At 48.9% G+C, this 24,575-nt stretch overlaps 1 protein-coding gene across 1 annotated transcript in view; it reads left to right on the top strand.

Moving 5' to 3' along the window:
* Positions 1–14,440: 14,440 nt before the first annotated feature.
* The window catches only part of FSTL1 (follistatin like 1), a 66,515-nt gene continuing 56,380 nt past the window's right edge, over positions 14,441–24,575 (top strand). The window contains exons 1-2 of the mRNA XM_073617511.1: positions 14,441–14,562; positions 14,644–14,700. Of these exons, the coding sequence (XP_073473612.1) occupies positions 14,560–14,562; positions 14,644–14,700 (60 nt within the window). The 5' untranslated portion in view covers positions 14,441–14,559. The remainder of the gene's footprint in view (positions 14,563–14,643; positions 14,701–24,575) is intronic.

The following is a 24,575-nucleotide window of genomic DNA, read 5'->3' on the forward strand; positions in this document are numbered from 1 at the left end:
GGCTCCTGTGTCCTCCGTGTGTCTCCTCCCCTCCTCCTGATAGGCGTCCAATTGTAGGGCCTGTGATTTCAGCCAATCAGGTGACGGGTAACAGACCCGCGCACCTGATTGGCTGAGAGGCAGTTCAGTGTTAGGAAAGCGAATGGTTTGCGCTGGCAGTCCACCTTTTTTGAAGCCTATTAGAGCCTATGGCTCTAATCAGGGGCCTCAAAAATACACCCCCCCCCCCAGGCGCCCGGCATCCTAAAAGGGGCCGGTCGCCTAAATAGGGGGGGGGGCTACAGCGGCCAAGGATAGATTCATGCAATGCATGAATCTATCCATTATACACAGAGGGGGGTGGCTGGAGAGAGGGGGCAGCGCCCATGTGCCCTTAATGGACGCACCGCCACTGAAGACCATAGAGGTGATCAGAGATGATCTGGTCTCTGCTAACCTCTATGACCAGCCAATGCGATCCATCGGATCACTTCGTGGGCAAAAAAAACGAAAGCCTGAGATACAAAGGTGAACGGCAGGAGGGGGGATGGGGGGGAAAGCAATCCAGTGGCTAATGAGCTGTTAGGACCACTTTCATTAAAAAAGCCAGTTGCTGAAAAAAAACAAAACGGGGTTATGGCTGATAACTTCAACTAGATTGTAAGCTCTAACGAGCGGGGCCCTCTGATTCCTCCTGTATTGAATTGTATTGTAAGTGAACTGTCTGCCCTAATGTTGTAAAGCACTGCGTAAACTGTCGGCGCTATATAAATCCTGTATAATAATAATAATAATAACCATAACACCGGTAAACAACTTGCAAGCCGCAACTTATATTTACGTATTGCTCTTGCCAAGTGGATAATTCTCCTTTAAGGAGGCGGGGCAGGGGGTGTGCCCTATCCCTACATTTTTTTGCTAATAGGTGTCCCTCGTTCCTCGCAAAAAGTTGGGAGGTGTGCATTTAGGCCTGATGCCCACGGGACGTTTTGCAAACTCTCCTAGAATCCTTTTCTCCTGGTCGTTTGACTGGCGCTGGCGCTGTTCCTTCAGAGCGCATGCACCGATGACGTCATCCGCGGCGTATACAGTAAATATCTCCTGTACGGCGCACGTTTAGGAGATGTATAGGTAAGCCTTATTATAGGCTTGCCTATAGGTACATACAATGAAAAGAAAATTTACTTCCTCTTTAATGGTTGCTACAGATAATATGATGTTCATACAGTGTGACTACAATTGCTGGCGCTAAAGAAAGCGCAAAACAACACAATGCAAGTGATAAACACCAGATAGCGGCCACACAACGCAATCGGCTCCTTACTGGGATGCTCAGGCAGCCACTAGATGGAGCTCAACAAAGTGCAAGGTCATCAGCCGCCACTAGATGGAGCCAGAGAGGCGGGAAGGCAGCCAGCTGATGAACCACATAGCAATATCAGCAGAGACCGCTAGGGGGTGCTACACTTCACAGAGTCACCGCTAGATGGCGATGCAAATCACTTCGGTGGCCATTGCAGTTTGAATAGCTGCCCACATTCTCATCCCTTTTTTTTCCCCTCCTTTTGGTTGAATTAGATGGACTAACATCTTTCTTCATCCTGACTATGGAACTCATACCCAGGGACACGGCCCTTGTCCGGGGGCCCAGAGAGGATTTAGGGCCCATGAAGATGTAAAAAATGTAAAAAACAGGATATTGGTCATGTGATCACACGCGCCCCCTGCCCCCGATAGGCCCCTGTGTGTCACTTTGTGAAAGACAAATTGCTGCAAACTGACCCCCGAAGCTTGCAATCACTTTTCCATGGGGCGACTCTGCAGTGATGATCACATGACTTCAGCGACTTTTATTGCTGCTCAATTCCTCACTGAGCAGCCAGATGGGTGAAATGTCGGGGAGCAATGTCAGGGGGGGCGGTGTCGGGAGGAAATGTCAGGGGGAGGGAAATGTGGGGGGGGCAGTGTCGGGGGGAAATGTGGGGGGGCAGTGTCGGGGGAAATGTGGGGGGGGCAGTGTTGGGGGGAAATGTCGGGGGGGGCGTGTCAGGGGAAATGTCGGGGGTAATGTCGGGGGATGGGGGGCGGTGTTGGGGGGAAATGTCGGGGGGGTGTCAGGGAAAATGTCGGGGGGGGGGATGTCGGGGGGGATTCGGGGGGGAATGTCGGGAGAGGGGGGGGGCGGTGTCAGGGGGTAATGTCGGGGGGGTGTCAGGGGAAATGTCGGGGGGACGGTGTTGGGGGGAAATGTCAGGGGGTAATGTCGGGGGAGGGGGGGGCGGTGTTGGGGGGAAATGTCGGGGGAGGGGGGCGGTGTAAGGGGAAGTGTCGGGGGGGAATGTCGGGGGGTAATGTCGGGGGATGGGGGGCGGTGTCGCAGATTGAAACAATGTAGAATGACTTTTAATTCTTACACTTGTGTTGTCATTGCTGAGTAACCGGCAGTGGAAAGTCCACACAGTTAGTTTCTTGCATTGAATTTCAGTCTATATAGAGAAAGTGACGTCGGGATGGTTGCAGGCTGGGTGACATGATTGTTACATTGTAACCGAGACACCGAGAGACTCCGTACAAATCTGTCACCGTGTGTAATGAATGGACTACAAATCCCAGTCCTCAGAAACATTGTAACTCCTGTGACCTGCGATTCAAATCCCGACCTCTGACCTCCCCTTCAGTCTTGCACGGTTGTACCGGCTCCTCCCCCTGGACTGGAACGGTTTCCTCGGATTTTACCGCACACTGTGAGCTTCTCGCACTGTGCATCAGAAGCTGCAGCAATTCAGAGTCCGCAATGTAAAATCCAATCCACATCCATGTTACAATGTAACATCCAGCAATCTATAGATTATTATGAGAATACAATGTAACATCCAGGTATCTATAGATTATGAGGATACAATGTAACATCCAGGTATCTATAGATTATGAGGATACAATGTAACATCCAGCAATCTATAGATTATTATGAGGATACAATGTAACATCCAGCAATCTATAGATTATTATGAGAATACAATGTAACATCCAGGTATCTATAGATTATGAGGATACAATGTAACATCCAGCAATCTATAGATTATTATGAGGATACAATGTAACATCCAGCAATCTATAGATTATTATGAGAATACAATGTAACATCCAGCAATCTATAGATTATTATGAGGATACAATGTAACATCCAGCAATCTATAGATTATTATGAGGATACAATGTAACATCCAGCAATCTATAGATTATTATGAGAATACAATGTAACATCCAGCAATCTATAGATTATTATGAGGATACAATGTAACATCCAGCAATCTATAGATTATTATGAGGATACAATGTAACATCCAGCATTCTATAGATCATTATGAGAATACAATGTAACATCCAGCATTCTATAGATCATTATGAGAATACAATGTAACATCCAGCATTCTATAGATTATTATGAGGATACAATGTAACATCCAGCATTCTATAGATCATTATGAGGATACAATGTAACATCCAGCGTTCCATAGACAGTATATTCTCTCCATGTGTCCCCACCCTCTGCTCCCCCAATATGAAGGCAGGCCGGTCACATTGCCCCATACAGACGTCACGCTGTGATTGGGTGGAGAATGAGGCGGTTTCCACCAGGACAGAATTCCAGTGTCCCCGCCAAGAATTTTTATTTCGTCCATCTTGAGCCAAACACGACGCCCTCCCCCCGCTCCCTGCGTCTTCGCATCTGATGTTTACAAACACGGCAAATCTCCCAGCGAATGAAATGAGCCCCAGGAGGGTCCAGTGATTCTGTTTTTGGTTAAGTTGAGTTTTGGAGGGGGGGTGGGGGGGTAAAGAGAAATCTTCCAACAGGGACAACTGTCTCCCCCCCAAAACTGATACTACACTTGATCTTAGCTCAAAGGCCAAGAAGCGTTGTGTCCCCCACACCCCACACCCACTTCTTGGCCTTTGAGATAAGATCAAGTGTAGTATCAGTTTTTGGGGGGAGAAGGCCGGTGCCTCTTAAGGGGGGGCGCTGGTTAGTATCGCTCCTGATTAGGTGCGGAATGTGGGAGGGACCCTTTTCCTCCCGGTTGAATCTGGCCTGAGTCCCACAGGCTAGTCCCCGGTTGATGGTGGCAGGGCTCTCCTTAAGTTCTAATGCCTTCCTAGTAGAAATGGGGTTGGGTTGGTCTGGCCGAGGGCCGGGCTGTGGGACAAGCCCGTGGTCTATGTGCTCCTTGAGTTGCAGTCCAGGGGTTCCCTTTTGGCTAAGATCAAGTGTGGTATCTGTTCTTATCAGTGATCTGATGGAGGTCCCGTGCTGTCATTCTGACCTGACCAAGGTTGGGGTGGTGGCTATGAATCTCTACTAGAGTGATGGGGGGCTTGGAAGGTCAGTACCGGCTGGAACAGAAACCGGGGCGCCCACAGGCAATTGGGGCATGGGACTAAGTCCCCCGGGAAAGCTCGAAGAGCCCATTACCTTCTGGTTTGAACGTCCTACCTTGTCTGGCCATGGAGCTGGGCAGGCAGAAGGTTCGCGGTGTCTGTACCCCCCTGGGATTGGTCGTCCTAGGGGTGCTCTTAGTAATACTTGGGTGCGGGACCCCACGGTGTGAAAAGGCACAAGGTCACCAAATTGCTCTTCCTTTGCACTGCGCCTTTTAGCGCCGGGCCTTTTCGCTAAGTCCAGGGGGGCAATTTTTGTCTACCAGGCCTCAGGGCCCGGGCAGTGCACCATCTGCCCGGACACTTTTTTATCTTCTATTTATTTTCTCCCACTATTGGTCACTTTTCTTTTTTGTGTGTGTTTTCTCACACCCTGATGTCTAGGGGGAGGATGTGTGGCCCTCAGGTTCCTTCCTCCCCTGCCCTGGTGGGGGTCTTTCTTCCGGAGAACCCCTGGACCAAGTATTCAACGGTCGGCTTCGGCTGACCTAGAAGAACGCGGTCTACCAGGCCTTCTGGCTAGGCAGACCATTGTAAACCTTAGTCCCTGTCAGGGTAGAGGTCCTACTCTTTCGGGGGGGTGGACTAAAGCACACCCTTAGTGCACTTTTTAGTGTGCGATTCACTTGCATTTTGTTCACTTACGGGTTTTTTTCTGTTTAGGAAAAGTCTGCACCACCGCGGACTTAGGAAAAAAAATGCAGTCCAAGGGTTCCGTAATTCTCACGGTGGAGGAGCTCACTTTGGGTTCCGTAATTCTCACGGTGGAGGAGCTCACTTTGGGTTTTCGGCACCATGGTCACTGCACCCTTACACGCATTTTCACACGATGGCACCACAGCGCTTACCCACTTCCCCCTTCCCTTTTTTTATTGTTGTTTTGTCACTTTTTTGCGCACCACGGTTGCACTTCCCGATTAGTAGGATGTAGGACACCGCTATGCCGAGCTACAAATGTACTTACAGCAGGCTGAAAGGATATACAGCAATGTGAGCCAAGAGGCCACTTTAGCATGCCATCAGTGCAGATTAAGGCGCCTTAACGCAAAACTTTTTACTTTAGATTTGGATGGAGTAGTGAAGGGTTAGAACCACTGTCAGGTTTTTTTATTGTTGCCTGGGTCCCAGTTAGGGAGATTTGCTTTCTTTCATTGTCCGGATCCTCCATGTCACCTGAGATAAAGCTGAATTGCCACCAGAACAGGAATAGAGAGAAAATCTTCCGATTGGGGACACTGGGCCCTGTGACAATTGTCTATTAGGGGACTTCCCTTGTAGCGTCACATATGGCGACCCATCACATTTGGCTGCCCGCTGGACTGCGCATGTGCGACGCTGCCTTATGTGTTCTAACACTGTGGCGATCTGCGCTTGCGCAGAATTCTGTGGCTACACCCCTGAGTCCAGGTTCAAGCCCCACCATTAAAGTGGACATAGAGTCAGATTATAATTATGCGGAGTGAAGCGAGGCCGTGCCCGAAGCGCGGCGAGCGAAGCGAGGCCGTGCCCGAAGCGCGGCGAGCCAAGCGGGGCCGTGCCCGAAGCGCGGCGAGCCAAGCGAGGCCGTGCCCGAAGCGTGGCGAGCCAAGCGAGGCCGTGCCCGAAGCGTGGCGAGTGAAGCGAGGCCGTGCCCGAAGCATGGCGAGTGAAGCGAGGCCGAGCCCGAAGTGTGGCGAGCCAAGCGAGGCCGTGCCCGAAGCGTGGCGAGTGAAGCGAGGCCGTGCCCGAAGCGTGGCGAGTGAAGCGAGGCCATGCCCGAAGCGTGGCGAGTGAAGCGAGGCCGAGCCCGAAGCATGGCGAGTGAAGCGAGGCCGTGCCCGAAGCGTGGCGAGCCAAGCGAGGCCGTGCCCGAAGCGTGGCGAGTGAAGCGAGGCCGTGCCCGAAGCGTGGCGAGTTAAGCGAGGCCGAGCCCGAAGTGTGGCGAGCCAAGCGAGGCCGTGCCCGAAGCGTGGCGAGTGAAGCGAGGCTGTGCCCGAAGCGTGGCGAGTGAAGCGAGGCCGAGCCCGAAGAGTGGTGAGTGAAGCGAGGCCGTGCCCGAAGCCTGGCGAGTGAAGCGAGGTCATGCCCGAAGCGTGGCGAGTGAAGCGAGGCCGAGCCCGAAGAGTGGCGAGTGAAGCGAGGCCGTGCCCGAAGCCTGGCGAGTGAAGCGAGGTCATGCCCGAAGCGTGGCGAGTGAAGCGAGGCCATGCCCGAAGCGTGGCGAGTGAAGCGAGGCCGAGCCCGAAGCATGGCGAGTGAAGCGAGGCCGAGCTCGAAGCATGGCGAGTGAAGCGAGGCCGAGCTCGAAGCATGGCGAGTGAAGCGAGCCCGCGAGGGGCCCTGTGGCAAAATGGTCTTACAACAGTGTTGGAACGCATATGGCTGTGTCGCGCATGCGCACTCCAGCAGGTAGCAAAATGTGATGGGTAGCCGAATGTGACGTGACACCCTCACATTGTGAAGATGTCCGCTCACTTCCTGTTGAGTCTACAAGACAGGAAGTGAATGAAATCTCCCCAAAGGGACACAAATGGCAAAAAAAAAAACAAAAAAAAAAAAACCGTGCCATGGATTAAACTTCTATCACCAAAATGAAAAAAAAAATGTCTTTATACTTTCAGAGCTTTTGCACGTTGATGAATTTGGGCCAATATGGCGACCACTTAGAGGCTGTAAATACTGCGCCGGGCACATAGGGTCACATTCACCCGCCCCCCCCCCCCCCCTCCTCCAGCAGCACTATTTGCTTTTCTGGGTCTCTAGCAGTTCTGAGTTATAAACTGAAAAATGTAAAGCCCGGAGTGAAGCCCGGAGGCCGGTCCCCCCACACCCGCTTGGGCCGCGTCTCATCCCCCTCGCCCGGCGTCTGGGGGGGGGGGGGGGGGGCGATGAAGTCAGCGCTGTATGTTCCATGTTTCTGCAGCTTTGTTCTTTTGTTGGGTTCGGATCTGGGAAGGCCAGATTGTGATTTTGGGATCCGGCCAACAATTACACAGAAAACGCTTTCCTCTCCCAGTCTGCCCGGACACGTCAGGAGGGGCGCCAGGACTGAGATTAACCCTTCAGAGGGACGGCTGCAGAGCGAGGGAAACTATGAGATCCGGGGTGATTACTAATCATACATGTGACATTGGTGTAGGTGAATTATAATATAACATATCTTATATCTGGAGAGCGGTGATGTCACTCCTTTATAATACATCTTATATCTGGAGAGCGGTGATGTCACTCCTGTATAATATATCTTATATCTGGAGAGCGGTGATGTCACTCCCGTATAATATAACTTATATCTGGAGAGTGGTGATGTCACTCCTGTATAATATATCTTATATCTGGAGGTGGGTGATGTCACTCCTGTATAATATATCTTATATCTGGAGGTGGGTGATGTCACTCCTGTATAATATATCTTATATCTGGAGAGCGGTGATGTCACTCCTGTATAATATATCTTATGTGATGTCACTCCTGTATATATCTGCAGTATACAGCGGGGTCTGTGGTTGTGATGCAGTTTGCACAGTTGGATGCCTCTTGTTCTGCAGCAGTCGGTGCATCGGCGCAGTATATCGCAGTAACTGGCTAGTATGTGAGTTGTGTAAATATTATATTGGTTCATCTAGGAAGGAATGTACACAAAGTCGCATTCCATGGCTCATACACAATCATGTACTCTATGGGGGTTACATGGGCTGCACGCAGGATCCCGGTTCTCATGGCGGAAAGCAGCTGTTATCTATTACGTGATGTTTATCGCCTCCACAATTCCTGGTTGTTAAAAAGACAGAAAATTCCGCCAAAAACTCTGTACAGAGAGATATGATCGCTTCACTCCAAAACCATCCATGTGTTTTTTTTTAGTTTTGGATGGAGTAGAGAAGTATTAGACCCCCTGTCAGGTTTCTATTCCAGTCTCTTCTCGGTCACTTTAAGTCCTGGTGCCAAAATGTTGTCAGAATTAGCCTCATATATAGTCATGAAATAGGTTGGGGGTCAGCAACAGATAGATCACCATCTAACCATCGATGGCAGCCATGGAATGGTTTATCCCGACCACCAAGCTGCCCCTCTGTCAGAAGTGCTTACACTTGATTGGAGCAGCAATTAGCACTGCAGAGCCCATAGGAAGTCCTTCTTTATGGCTCAGTCATGGCATTTGACACCTTAGGAGGACTCCCCCATCTATGGCGGGCATCACTGCATCTGAGGTCAGGCGAGGGAGATTAACAAATGGATGGGAGAATTTGTACTTTGAGCAATTTTATATAAGGGGAGAAAATGTTTCTACTGGAAGGGGGTGTATTTTTGCTTCTGTTAGTTACTCCTCCTGACCTCTCCACTGTGTGTTACATACTACTGACCTCTCCACTGTGTGTTACATACTACTGACCTCCCCACTGTGTGTTACATACTACTGACCTCTCCACTGTGTGTTACATACTACTGACCTCTCCACTGTGTGTTACATACTACTGACCTCACCACTGTGTGTGTTACATACTACTGACCTCACCACTGTGTGTTACATACTACTGACCTCTCCACTGTGTGTTACATACTACCGACCTCACCACTGTGTGTTACATACTACTGACCTGTCCACTGTGTGTTACATACTACTGACCTCTCCACTGTGTGTTACATACTACTGACCTCACCGCTGTGTGTTACATACTACTGACCTCTCCACTGTGTGTTACATACTACTGACCTCTCCACTGTGTGTTACATACTACTGACCTCTCCACTGTGTGCTACATACTACTGACCTCTCTACTGTGTGTGTTACATACTACTGACCTCTCCACTGTGTGTTACATACTACTGACCTCTCCACTGTGTGTTACATAGTACTGACTTCATTACTGTGTGTTACATACTACTGACCTCTCCACTGTGTGTTACATACTACTGACCTCTCCACTGTGTGTTACATACTACTGACCTCTCCACTATGTGTTACATACCACTGACCTCTCCACTGTGTGTTACATATTACTGACCTCTCCACTATGTGTTACATACTACTGACTTCATTACTGTGTGTTACATACTACTGACCTCTCCACTGTGTGTTACATACTACTGATCTCTCCACTATGTGTTACATACTACTGACCTCTCCACTGTGTGTTACATACTACTGACCTCTCCACTGTGTGTTACATACTACTGACCTCTCCACTGTGTGTTACACACTACTGACTTAATTACTGTGTGTTACATACTACTGACCTCTCCACTGTGTGTTACATAGTACTGACCTCTCCACTGTGTGTTACATACTACTGACCTCACCGCTGTGTGTTACATACTACTGACCTCTCCACTGTGTGTTACATACTGCTGACCTCTCCACTGTGTGTGTTACATACTGCTGACCTCTCCACTGTGTGTTACATACTACTGACCTCTCCACTGTGTGTTACATACTACTGACCTCACCACTGTGTGTTACATACTACTGACCTCTCCACTGTGTGTTACATACTACTGACCTCTCCACTGTGTGTTTCATACTACTGACCTCTCCACTGTGTATTACATACTACTGACATCTCCACTGTGTGCTACATACTACTGACCTCTCCACTGTGTGTTACATTCTGTTGACCTCTCTCCACTGTGTATTACATACTACTGACCTCTCCACTGTGTGTTACATTCTATTGACCTCTTTCCACTGTGTATTACATACTACTGACCTCTCCATTGTGTGTTACATTCTATTGACCTCTCTCCACTGTGTATTACATACTACTGACCTCTCCACTGTGTGTTACATACTACTGACCTCTCCACTATGTGTTACATACTACTGACCTCTCCACTGTGTGTTACATTCTATTGAACTGGGCATTGTGTGTTACATACTACTGACCTCTCTACTTGTGTTACATTCTACTGACCTGTGCACTGTGTTAAGTACTACTGACCTCTGCACTGTGTATTACATACTTCTGACCTGTGCACTGTGTGTTACGTACTACTGACCTCTCCACTATGTGTTATATACTACTGACCTCTCTCCACTTTGTGTTACATACTTTTGACCTCTCCACTGTGTGTTACATACTACTGATCTGTGCACTATGTATTACATGCTTCTGAACTCTCCCCTGTGTGCTACATACTACTGACCTCTGCACTCTTCATTACTTAATGCTGATCCCTGCACTCGGCACTACTATTGACCTCCGCACTGTACATTACTTACTACTGACTTCTGCACTGTGTGTTTCACACTACTGACCTTTGAGTTCCTGTGTGGATTACACCTGCACCCTTTACTCTGCATTACATAATAATGACCTCTACATTCTATATTACATTCTCCTGACCCCTGAAACTACATTACATACTACTGATCCCCAAAACCCTGCGTTATGTTGATCCCTACACTCTGCACTGTGTGTTCCTCCTCACTGACCCCTACATTCTGTGTTGCTTACTCCTGACCTCTGCACTTACTGTTATATACTACTGACCTCTGACCTCCGTTCCTTACTCTAGAGAGGATGGTTATGTACTGATGGAAGAGAAGGTGATATAACAATAGGGAGAGGGGAGGATATAGTAAGGAGGAGAGGAGGGGGATATAGTAAGTAGGAGAGGAGGGGGATATTGATGAGTGGGGTATATATTGATGGGGGCTATAATAAAAGGGGATACAGTGATAATGGAGATTTTGAAGCTCTATGTAGAGGTGGGATCAGAGGGTCTGTACACTGGTGTGATGGGAAGAATTGGGACAGTCCTGACTGGAATACTGTGCTGGGCTGTATACAAGGAATATAGGATAATGGATCAGAGGATGGGGTAGATGGGGTAGACAGGAAGATGGGCTATACAGGGGAATGGGCATACATCAGAAGGGGGGATACAGGAGGATGGGGGATACGGGAGGATGGGGTACAGGATAATGGGATAGTCAAGAGGGGATAGGGTAGATGGAGGATGGGGTAGGCAGGAGGATATTGTGTAGACATGAGAATGGGGTATACAGGGGGATTGGATATACAAGGGGATGGGGGATACAGCAGGATGAGGAATACAAGAGGATAGACAGGGGGATACAACAGGATGAGGAATACAGGAAGATGGGGTATACAGGGGGATGGGGGATACAGGAGGGTGGAGTAGGCAGGAAAATGGGATAATGTTAGGGGAAAAACTGTGCTAGTAAAACAACTAAAAGAAGCTGCAACTTAAAAGTGAAATACACACCAAACAAGTAAAAAGCAAAAAGGAAGTTGCGCTAATAAAAATAAAATGAGCTAATTATTGTGAAATGATAAACTAATAAATGGATTTTGACAATTAGATAAATAAAAATGATGAAAAACCTACAGTGATGAACTGATAAAGGTGATCAAACATGGAAGTGAAATGACAAACAATAAACAAATGTATCCTGTGCGATGATGAGTACAAGTGACTTATGGAGTAAACAAAGGCAACCAATTCAACAAATACGTGAATATCATGAATGGAAACAAAAATTGATGAATGGATCAACAGATAAGCATATATACCTAAATAAAAGATAAAAAATGGGATAATCAAGGATAGTCAGGGGAGGGGGTACAGGAGGAAGGGGTAGATGGAGAATGGGGTACAGGAAGGGGTAGATAGAGAATGGGGTACAGGAGAAAGGGGTAGATGAAGGATGGGGTACAGGAGGAAGGGGTAGATAGAGAATGGGGTACAGGAGAAAGGGGTAGATGAAGGATGGGGTACAGGAGGAAGGGGTAGATGGAAAATGGGGTAGATGGGGATGGAGTAGATAGAAGATGGGGTATATAGGAGGGGATGGGGTACTGTATATAGAAGGGATGGGGTAGATGGAGGATGGGGTACAGGAGGGAGGGGTAGATGGAGAATGGGGTACAGGAGGAAGGGGTAGATGGAGAATGGGGTACAGGAGGAAGGGGTAGATGAAAAATGGGGAAGATGGGGATGGAGTAGATAGAAGATGGGGTATATAGGAGGATGGGGTACTGTATATAGAAGGGATGGGGTATATAGGTGGATGGGGTATATAGGAGGGGATGAGGTAGACAGGGGGTGGGGTAGATAAAGAATGGGGTATATAAGAGGAGATGGGGTATATAGGAGGGGATGGGGTAGATAGGATGGGTGGGGTATATGGGAGGGGATGGGGTATATAAGAGTATGGGGTGGATGGAGGATGGGATAAACGGAGGATGGGTATATAGGAGGGGGTGGGGTATATAGGAGGGGGATGGGGCATATAATAGGGGGATGGGGTATATAGGAGGAGGATGGGGTATATAGGAGGGGGATGGGGTATATAGGAGGAGGATGGGGTATATAGCAGAGAGATGGGGTATATAGGAGGGGGATGGGGTATATAGGAGGGGGATGGGGTATATAGCAGAGAGATGGGGTATATAGCAGAGGGATGGGGTTTATCGGAGGAGGATGGGGTATATAGGAGGGGGATGGTGTATATAGGAGGAGGATGGGGTGTATAGGAGGAGGATGGGGTATATAGGAGGGGGATGGTGTATATAGGAGGAGGATGGGGTGTATAGGAGGAGGATGGGGTATATAGGAGGGGGATGGGGTATATAGGAGGAGGATGGGGTATATAGGAGGGGGATGGGTTATATAGGAGGAGGATGGGGAATATAGGAGGGGGATGGGGTATATAGGAGGAGGATGGGGTATATAGGAGGGGGATGGGGTATATAGCAGAGGGATGGGGTATATAAGAGGAGGATGGGGTATATAGCAGAGGGATGGGGTATATAGGAGGGGGATAGGGTATATAGGAGGGGGATGGGGTATATAGGAGGAGGATGGGGTATATAGGAGGAGGATGGGGTATATAAGAGGGGGATGGAGTATGTAGTAGAGGGATGGGGTATATAGGAGGAGGATGGGGTATATAGGAGGGGGATGGGGTATATAGCAGAGGGATGGGGTATATAAGAGGAGGATGGGGTATATAGCAGAGGGATGGGGTATATAGGAGGGGGATAGGGTATATAGGAGGGGGATGGGGTATATAGGAGGGGGATGGTGTATATAGGAGGTGGATGGGGTGTATAGGAGGAGGATGGGGTATATAGGAGGGGGATGGGGTATATAGGAGGAGGATGGGGTATATAGGAGGGGGATGGGTTATATAGGAGGAGGATGGGGAATATAGGAGGGGGATGGGGTATATAGGAGGAGGATGGGGTATATAGGAGGAGGATGGGGTATATAGGAGGGGGATGGGGTATATAGCAGAGGGATGGGGTATATAAGAGGAGGATGGGGTATATAGCAGAGGGATGGGGTATATAGGAGGGGGATAGGGTATATAGGAGGGGGATGGGGTATATAGGAGGAGGATGGGGTATATAGGAGGAGGATGGGGTATATAAGAGGGGGATGGAGTATGTAGTAGAGGGATGGGGTATATAGGAGGAGGATGGGGTATATAGGAGGGGGATGGGGTATATATAGGAGGGGGATGGGGTATATAGGAGGGGGATGGAGTATGTAGTAGAGGGATGGGGTATATAGGAGGAGGATGGGGTATATAGGAGAAGGATGGGGTATATAGGAGGAGGATGGGGTATATAGGAGGAGGATGGGGTATATATGAGGGGGATGGGGTATAAAGGAGGAGGATGGGGTATATAGGAGGGGGATGGGGTATATAGGAGGAGGATGGGGTATATAGGAGGAGGATGGGGTATATAGGAGGGGGATGGGGTATATAGGAGGAGGATGGGGTATATAGGAGGGGGATGGGGTATATAGGAGGAGGATGGGGTATATAGTAAAGGGATGGGGTATATAGGAGGAGGATGGGGTATATAGGAGGGGGATGGGGTATATAGGAGGAGGATGGGGTATATAGGAGGATGGGGTATATAGGAGGAGGATGGGGTATATAGGAGGAGGATGGGGTATATAGGAGGAATGTAAAATACAATCAGAGGATCGTTGCTGGTAATTGGATATAGTAGGAGGGTGCAGACAGAAGGGGGGCATAGAGGGGGAGGGGTGGTGAAGATTTGGGTGGTATACAGTGGGAGGAGCCCGGGGAGGGGGAGGGGATACAGATTTGGGATACAGTTGCAGCAATCTCCTCCGGACAATCATTCTTCTGTACGATCGATCCTCTCCTCATCCAGCATGGTAAGAGGTCCCGAGACCCCCATCATCATCCTCCCCTCCTCCCCCCATCCTCATCCCCTCTAATGTGATCTCTTCTCCTAGATCCTCCGGTGCTCCCCCCTGCTGCTGCTCCTCGCCGCCTCCCTCTGCCGGGCTCAGGTATGTGTCCCCCCCCCCCATATACCGTGTCCCCCTGTCTGTACATTGGGTGCTGGGTGTCTCCTGTCTGTACATAGGGTGCTGGGTGTCCCCCTGTCTGTACATAGGGTGCTGGGTGTCCCCTGTCTGTACATAGGGTGCTGGGTGTCCCCCTGTCTGTACATAGGGTGCTGGGTGTCCCCTGTCTGTACATAGGGTGCTGGGTGTCCCCCTGTCTGTACATAGGGTGCTGGGTGTCCCCCTGTCTGTACATAGGGTGCTGGGTGTCCCCCTGTCTGTACATAGGGTGCTGGGTGTCCCCCTGTCTGTACATAGGGTGCTGGGTGTCCCCTGTCTGTACATAGGGTGCTGGGTGTCCCCTGTCTGTACATAGGGTGCTGGGTGTCCCCTGTCTGTACATAGGGTGCTGGGTGTCCCCCTGTCTGTACATAGGGTGCTGGGTGTCCCCTGTCTGTACATAGGGTGCTGGGTGTCCCCCTGTCTGTACATAGGGTGCTGGGTGTCCCCTGTCTGTACATAGGGTGCTGGGTGTCCCCTGTCTGTACATAGGGTGCTGGGTGTCCCCCTGTCTGTACATAGGGTGCTGGGTGTCCCCCTGTCTGTACATAGGGTGCTGGGTGTCCCCCTGTCTGTACATAGGGTGCTGGGTGTCCCCTGTCTGTACATAGGGTGCTGGGTGTCCCCCTGTCTGTACATAGGGTGCTGGGTGTCCCCTGTCTGTACATAGGGTGCTGGGTGTCCCCCTGTCTGTACATAGAGTGCTGGGTGTCCCCCTGTCTGTACATAGGGTGCTGGGTGTCCCCTGTCTGTACATAGGGTGCTGGGTGTCCCCTGTCTGTACATAGGGTGCTGGGTGTCCCCCTGTCTGTACATAGGGTGCTGGGTGTCTCCTGTCTGTACATAGGGTGCTGGGTGTCCCCCTGTCTGTACATAGGGTGCTGGGTGTCTCCTGTCTGTACATAGGGTGCTGGGTGTCCCCCTGTCTGTACATAGGGTGCTGGGTGTCTCCTGTCTGTACATAGGGTGCTGGGTGTCCCCCTGTCTGTACATAGGGTGCTGGGTGTCCCCTGTCTGTACATAGGGTGCTGGGTGTCCCCCTGTCTGTACATAGGGTGCTGGGTGTCCCCTGTCTGTACATAGGGTGCTGGGTGTCCCCCTGTCTGTACATAGGGTGCTGGGTGTCCCCCTGTCTGTACATAGGGTGCTGGGTGTCCCCCTGTCTGTACATAGGGTGCTGGGTGTCCCCCTGTCTGTACATAGGGTGCTGGGTGTCCCCTGTCTGTACATAGGGTGCTGGGTGTCCCCTGTCTGTACATAGGGTGCTGGGTGTCCCCTGTCTGTACATAGGGTGCTGGGTGTCCCCCTGTCTGTACATAGGGTGCTGGGTGTCCCCTGTCTGTACATAGGGTGCTGGGTGTCCCCCTGTCTGTACATAGGGTGCTGGGTGTCCCCTGTCTGTACATAGGGTGCTGGGTGTCCCCTGTCTGTACATAGGGTGCTGGGTGTCCCCCTGTCTGTACATAGGGTGCTGGGTGTCCCCCTGTCTGTACATAGGGTGCTGGGTGTCCCCCTGTCTGTACATAGGGTGCTGGGTGTCCCCTGTCTGTACATAGGGTGCTGGGTGTCCCCCTGTCTGTACATAGGGTGCTGGGTGTCCCCTGTCTGTACATAGGGTGCTGGGTGTCCCCCTGTCTGTACATAGGGTGCTGGGTGTCCCCTGTCTGTACATAGGGTGCTGGGTGTCCCCTGTCTGTACATAGGGTGCTGGGTGCCCCCCTGTCTGTACATAGGGTGCTGGGTGTCCCCTGTCTGTACATAGGGTGCTGGGTGCCCCCCTGTCTGTACATAGGGTGCTGGGTGTCCCCTGTCTGTACATAGGGTGCTGGGTGTCCCCCTGTCTGTACATAGGGTGCTGGGTGTCCCCTGTCTGTACATAGGGTGCTGGGTGTCCCCTGTCTGTACATAGGGTGCTGGGTGTCCCCCTGTCTGTACATAGGGTGCTGGGTGTCCCCTGTCTGTACATAGGGTGCTGGGTGTCCCCCTGTCTGTACATAGGGTGCTGGGTGTCCCCCTGTCTGTACATAGGGTGCTGGGTGTCCCCCTGTCTGTACATAGGGTGCTGGGTGTCCCCTGTCTGTACATAGGGTGCTGGGTGTCCCCCTGTCTGTACATAGGGTGCTGGGTGACCCCTGTCTGTACATAGGGTGCTGGGTGTCCCCTGTCTGTACATAGGGTGCTGGGTGTCCCCTGTCTGTACATAGGGTGCTGGGTGTCCCCCTGTCTGTACATAGGGTGCTGGGTGTCCCCTGTCTGTACATAGGGTGCTGGGTGTCCCCCTGTCTGTACATAGGGTGCTGGGTGTCCCCTGTCTGTACATAGGGTGCTGGGTGTCCCCCTGTCTGTACATAGGGTGCTGGGTGTCCCCCTGTCTGTACATAGGGTGCTGGGTGTCCCCTGTCTGTACATAGGGTGCTGGGTGTCCCCCTGTCTGTACATAGGGTGCTGGGTGTCCCCCTGTCTGTACATAGGGTGCTGGGTGTCCCCTGTCTGTACATAGGGTGCTGGGTGTCCCCCTGTCTGTACATAGGGTGCTGGGTGTCCCCTGTCTGTACATAGGGTGCTGGGTGTCCCCCTGTCTGTACATAGGGTGCTGGGTGTCCCCTGTCTGTACATAGGGTGCTGGGTGTCCCCCTGTCTGTACATAGGGTGTTTGGATCCCAATCTGTAGATTTCATACAGAATATCTGACACTTGCCCTGTTTACAAACATTGTATCCTGTGTGATTTGTGTGGATACATTGTAGATAAAACTCTCTATAATGTGTCTGTGTGATTTCACCTTTATCTATAGAACTCCCAGCACTGTGTATTGGGGATATATATATACGATACTATATATATATATATATATATATATATATATATATATATATATATATATATATATATATATCATATCATATTATGTATCATCTGCAGTATATAGGACACCCCCCACCATGTATGATTTATGTATTGACCTGAGATATAATGAGTTCTCAGTATAGTATTGAACAGCCAGCACTGTGTATAATGTATATATATATATGGATTCCTTGTGTTCTGTGTCATCTGTTCTCATTCCTGAATTACCTCCAGCACTCTGTACTGTATAATGTGCTCTGGATTATCTATGGATTATATATGGACTATCTATGGATTATATATGGGACACGGAGTACTGCAGGATGCAGATACATTGTACTCTGTGTGATTCTCATTACAATTATCTATATAATATCTGACACTTTGTATGGGGTGTCTGCGGGTAGATTATGTGCGATTCCAATGATTTATTTATAGAATATCTGACACCTTATCATGGAAACGATCCGTGCCCTTACATCATACTGCCATCTGGCTCTGTAGCCCCGCTGTACCCCAGAATAAGGAATGTTAAAGCAATTCTATGGGGTTGATTTACTAAAGGCCCCTCCATGACTGAAGAGTTGAATGATAAATCCCCACATATAACATTCTCAGGATTGGTGTACAGGATGGGGGGTGTATATGTGCTGGATGGGGGGGGGGGGGCGGACAGACATATAGGGGTTGATTTACTCAAGGTAAATAAACTGTGCGCTTTGCAAAGTGCAGTTGCCCCAAAGCTTCGTAAATGAGCAGAAGCTCTGCTGGCTTCAATCATCCAATCACGTGCGAGCAAAAATGCTGTTTTTTTTTTTTTTCCCTGCAAGTGATTGGGTACTCTTTGCAAAGTGAAGCTTCACCTCATTTTACTAAGCTCTGGAGCAACCTCATGTTGTAAAGCGCTGCGAAAAATGTTGGCGCTATATAAATCCTGTATAATAATAATAATAATAAGTGCACTTGCAGCGAGCAAGTACACTTTGCAAAGTGCACAGTCTATTTGCCTTTAGTAAATCAACCCCTATATGTCTGTCCATCCCCCACCATCCAGCAGATATACACCCCCTATATGTCTGTCTGTCCCCCACCACCCAGCAGATATACACCCCCTATATGTCTGTCTGTCCCCCACCCAGCACATATACACCCCCTCCCTGTACTCCAATCCTGAGAATGTTATATGTGGGGATTTATCATTCAACTCTTCAGTCACGAATAATGAATCTCAGTGGAGGGGACCGGTCTACCTCTATGTACTACAATGTATATACAGGGCTTGATATTCTCACTAGATTCTGTAGGCACCTCTCTCTACTGGGGTGACCTCTTCACAAAGAGCTTGTAGGATATTATAGAACAGTGGCCCTGGGGCTGGCTGTGGCCCTTTGTGTGCCTCTATATGGCCCTTGGGGCACTATTCCATCCACAACTGACACTAATGATGGGACCTGATTCCATCCACAACTGACACAATGATGGGGCAATATTCCATCCACAACTGAAACTAATGATGGGGCAATATTCCGCCCACTGACACCAAGGAGGGGGCACTATTCCATCCAAAACTGACACTAATCATGGGGCACTATTCCATCCACAACTGACACTAATCATGGGGCACTATTCCATCCACAACTGACACTAATGATGGGGAAATATTCCTCCCACTGACACCAAGGATGGGGCACTATTCCATCCACAACTGACACTAATCATGGGGCACTATTACATCCACAACTGACACTAATAATGGGGCAATATTCCGCCCACTGGCACCAAGGATGGGGTGCTATTCCTTCCACTGATATCAACAATAGGGCACTATTCCTCCCACTAAAACCCAATGATGGGGCATTTTCCTCTCCGTCTGGCCACAGTATCCCCCCCCCCCCCCCCCCAAAGTCTGCACTGGCCCTTTGTTTAGAAAGTTTGGAGACCCCCCAGTTATATCAGGTGGGAAATGACCTTATAAACTTACAGATGATAATAAAAAAAGTGAGCAGTCACTATATACAGGGAGAAGCTGCCCCTTTATTCTGCGGCCTATAGACACAATGTAAACCCTAACCTGTGTATAATGGGCAGAATAGAAAGCATTGAAGTGTATGAGAGTATTGCAGGCTTTCTCTGTATGACATGTCAGATAAAATAAGTCCATTGGTCTTATTGAATCAGGAGTTCTTATTATTAAAGTGTTTGTAAAGTCAAAACTTTTTGTTGGTTGTTTTAGATGGAGTAGGGAAGGGTTAGGGCCCATTTACATGTATGCGTTCCGTTATGGTGCATTCATGAACATGCATTAAAGTGCATTGAAATAAGATTGTCATTCCATAGCTATGCAGTGCAGCACAACACACAGTGGGGCTGATTTACTAAAACTAGAGAGTGCAGAGTCTGGTGCAGCCGTGCATGGCAGCCAATCAGCTTCGAACTTTAACTTCCTCAATCCAATTTTGACAATAAAACCTAGAAGCTGATTGGTTACTGTGCACATCGGCCCCAGATTCTGTGTACTCCAGTTTTAGTAAATCCCCCCCCCTCATTGCATAAATCTGTATATAGATGCATTGGTGTTGATTTACTAAAGGTTGTGCCAGAGCTTAGTAAGTGAGGTAAAGCTTCACTTTGCAAAAAATACCCAATCACATGCAAGGAAGATAAAAAAAAAAAACAAAAAAAAACAGCAATTTGCTTGTACATGATTGGTCGCTGAGTGCACCCTATTTTTATAGACCATATATAAAGTCAGGCCCTTAATTCTCTTTTCTGTATGGCGCAGCTGCATAGTCCAGTCCTCTTTGCCGGCACCGAAAGGGTTATTGGCAGTTGGCCGACCGGACGCGTTACGGCGTTTAACACGGCCTCTACTCCAGGAATGTTACAGTCATTGTCTGCTGAGAGCTTTCTATGTCTGGGGAAAAGCAAAAAGAATTTTAACCTGTTCCTGGCCTGGGGGGGGGGGGGGGGGTTGTTGGGGGCTTGCGCCCCTCCGCCTAGTAATTGGAAACAGACCTCCTGCCCCTCCCCCCCAGAGGAAGCGGTGGGTGATGTCATACAGTAAACACAGAGGTGATTATTTTAAGGGGGGGGGCTGGGTTTTAAGGGGGGTGACGTGCTGACACGCAAAGAAAACACCCGAAAGCCACCATATGAGCCATGTACGCTATACTGATGGTTGTGCCCATTAGAAGCACCTCTCTCTGTAGACAGGGCCGGGCCGGCGGGTGGTTTTGGAGCTGCACAGTCACCTACCCTAAATCTATTTTTCAGCCTGTCTCACTGTATTTCTATTTCTTAAGCAAATTGTCTTTGGGTAATATTTTGCCTTGTTTCTTACTGGGAGATCCTGCCAATACCAGCCACTTCCTGTTGCAGGCTGACAACGCTAAGCCACTGCCTCGCAGCAAAGTTGTCAGCCTGCCATGTGCTCTCCATCAGTTGGCTGTTGGGCTGCCTGTCAGATGCGTCAGATAGGCAGCCCGTCAGCCAACTTAAGGACCATGTATGGCAGGCTGACAACGCTGCTGATAACTGCTGGGCTGTAGCTTAGCGTGGTCAGCCTGCGGCAGGAAGTGCTGTACTAGCAAACTGCAAAAGATTCCCAAGAACAATTGGCTTAATAAAACTGTATGCAGTGAGATATGATGCCAGACATACTGAAAAATGAATTATTTGATTTACACTGTGACATGGGAATAGGCAACTGCTATCCTCATATTGATTAGCGGTTCCAAATTAATAATAACTACTGCAGTAGGGAACAGACACAAAAGATACGCTCCACATCTTTTTAAATAACTGTTCTGCTTTATTATGATGCAATGGAAGGTTTTTATACACATGATTACGTAGGTATCACATTAATATTACAATTGTACATTTATGGTAACAAGGGGCGTAACATAGGCAGGCTAATTCTAATCAGGACTCGAAAGAATGCAAACATGTACTGAAAACATTATTAGTGCCGTGTGCACAGTGAGGGCCGTGTGCAATACATATATAATAGAATACAATTATATACAGAACTTACAAATTTCTTTTACAGTCTCCTCTCTTTTGATCAATATGAGGACAGCAGTTGCTTATCTATAATTTCCCATGTCACACTGTAATCCCTCTTTGTGGTCCTCGACCAGTTTTAGGATCTCGTGGAATGGGCCAAACTATAGTTCCCGAAGGCTGCACTTGCTTACATTCTTCTGGCAGGTGAATAAAAAAAAAATCTCTTCCTTTTCTTAGAGATACAGTATTAAATTTTGCAGCCATTTTTGTTATTCTAAGGCCCGGCTCCATTATAAATCTATCTAGCTTTGGGTAGATCTGCCTGTGTCCCCCATTGATGGAGTTTCCCTTCACTTCCTGTCCAAGTGACCACACACAAAAAAATGAGGGAGGGAAATCTCACTAGCTGGTACACAGACAGCAGTAAAACCCGGACAGAGGTTCTAACCCTTCCCCCACTCTATTTAAAACTGACAGTTTTTGCTGGAGTTCCACTCTGAATACAAAATCAATGTCATTTTTTTTTTTTTAGAATTAAAGTGGAACTAAACTCTTCTTCCCTTTTCAGCCAAGGAAGCTGCCATCTTAGCCTCTGTTTGATCTGCAACTGCCATAGTGCTGCACATGTGATCCATTATGAGACCACCCATTTGATGGTTTGGTGGTTTGGTTGAGAGCACAAGTATGCTGGAAATGTAAATTGATGGGTTTAGTTCCGCTTTAAGTGTATTGCAGTCTAACACAGTAAGCTAGTAGTTGGCTAGTAGTTGGATGGTACTAGGTACCTGGATGTACCTTAACAGGCTTCTAGTGCTTCTTCTGTTAGTCAAAGGCAAACTTCATTTTGGAAGTCAGGGCTTTCACCTGCCCAATCTTGTCTCCAAAGCTTTAGTATTGGTTAATTCATTTGATGGGTGGCATAATTAACCAAAAGTGTGGTGCGCAACATGGTTTGGTTATGCGTGGTGATGGGTCTGAGGAGCTTCTTAGGTCCTGATGATGAAGAACTTCAGGTTTGGTAGTTTCAATATAGCAGTTAGGCGGCTCTTCAGCTAGGCTTCCCCTCTCTCCACTAAGGGACCTTGGGTGAAAACTTGAGGTCACGAAAACCAAGAGCTCCAAAAAGACAAATTAGTGAGGTGGTTAGGTGCAAACAATTGTCTTTTACGATCAGTTAAACATTCCTCTGCTGGGTCAATTGGTCTCCGGCACATCCAAGCCCTGAAGAAAGGGGTCTCTGTTACCCCAGAACTTGTTGCATCCAAGTCCTGAAGAAGAGGGCTCTGTTACCCCAGAACGTGTTGCATCCAAGCAAGGAAGAAAGGGGACTCTTACCTCAGAACATGTTGCATCCAAGTCCTGAAGAAAGAGGACTCTGTTACCCCAGAATGTGTTGCATCCAAGTCATAAAGAAAGAGGACTCTGTTACCTCAGAACGCATTGAATCTATCCAAGCCCTGAAGAAGGGGGGTTATGTTACCCAGGAACACGTTGCGACCAAGCCCTGAAGAAGGGGGGTTATGTTACCCAGGAACACGTTGCGACCAAGCCCTGAAGAAGGGAGACTTTGTTACCCCACAATGTGTTGCATCCAAGCCCTGAAGAAGGGAGACTCTGTTACCCCACAACGTGTTGCATCCAAGCCCTGAAGAAGGGGGATTATGTTACCCAGGAACACGTTGTGACCAAGCCCTGAAGAAGGGAGACTTTGTTACCCCCGAGACGTGTTGCATCCAATTCCTGAAGAAAGGGGTCTCTGTTACCCTAGAATGTTTTGCATCCAAGTCCTGAAGAAGAGGGCTCTGTTACCCCAGAATGTGTTGCATCCAAGTCATGAATAAAGGGGACTCTTACCTCAGAATGCGTTGAATCCAAGCCCTGAAGAAGGGGGACTGAGTTACCCTGGAACATGTTGCATCCAAGCCCTGAAGAAGGGAGACTCTGTTTTCCCCGGAATGTGTTGCATCCAAGCCCTGAAGAAAGGGGACTCTGTTGCCCTGGAATGTGTTGCTTTCAAGACCTGAAGAAAGCGGACTCTGTTGTCCCTGGAACATGTTGGCTTGAAATTAATAATAAAGAAAAGTTTTTGGCACCTAGCCCCACGCCCCCCCCCCTGTTGATTGGCCCTTTTTGGCGTTCCTTTTCCCTGCGGTGTGGGATGGAGTTGGCTAAGTATAGAAGCTCGTGTTGTATTCATGACCTTCAGTGGACCTAATGTGACCTCTTCTTGAAGTTATTGTACTCTGGTCATCCTCCTCTTCCCTTCTCACTTCAATCATAAGGGTGGGTGATGCCTTTATGGATCGCAGGTGGTGGTGGTGGTGGTGGTGGTGGTGGTGGGGGGGGGGGTGGGTGCATGGTGGCAGAGAGGTGCCTTGCAGCTCTGTGGTCTTGACTTCAGTTCCCACTCAGGACTTTGTGTGCATGGAGAATTTTTTACTGTCTCCTGCCTGAACTGGGCTTCCTGGTAAGATCATCAGCATCCGACCCGATGGCCCTAGTCTTCATCTTCTCCTCTGCCATGCCTGGCCCTTTAAATGCCAGCCAGCAGAGGAAGGGCCCTGAGCCTGAGTCAGTGAGCCCCCACTTCATGCATTAGCCTTTTCCTGTGTTTATGTTCCCTGGCCTCGTCCCCTGAGAGCGCCAACATTACTCAGCGTGAAAGCTTGGCGGTTTTATGGGGCCTGTCTGTAATGATCGGCCAAGTAATTACTTTTGTTTTTGCAGCTCTTTTTCCCTGTGTCGCCACAACATCTCTGTGCTTTAAGGGGCCCATTTAGACCTTGGCGTTCCCGGGTGCATTGCGTCAACGCACGTACTTTAACGTGTGGTTTTTACTTTTCTTGCGTTAAAATGCGTTGCATTACGGCAGCACATTTAAATGAATGGGCCAGCAAGGCACCAAGACATCCAAAAAAAAGGAACATGCACTATTTTTCAATAGTGCTTTCCCTGGCATTGTG

This window comes from Aquarana catesbeiana, linkage group LG02, assembly GCF_042186555.1.
Source record: "Aquarana catesbeiana isolate 2022-GZ linkage group LG02, ASM4218655v1, whole genome shotgun sequence".
Classification (NCBI taxonomy): Eukaryota; Metazoa; Chordata; class Amphibia; order Anura; family Ranidae; genus Aquarana; species Aquarana catesbeiana.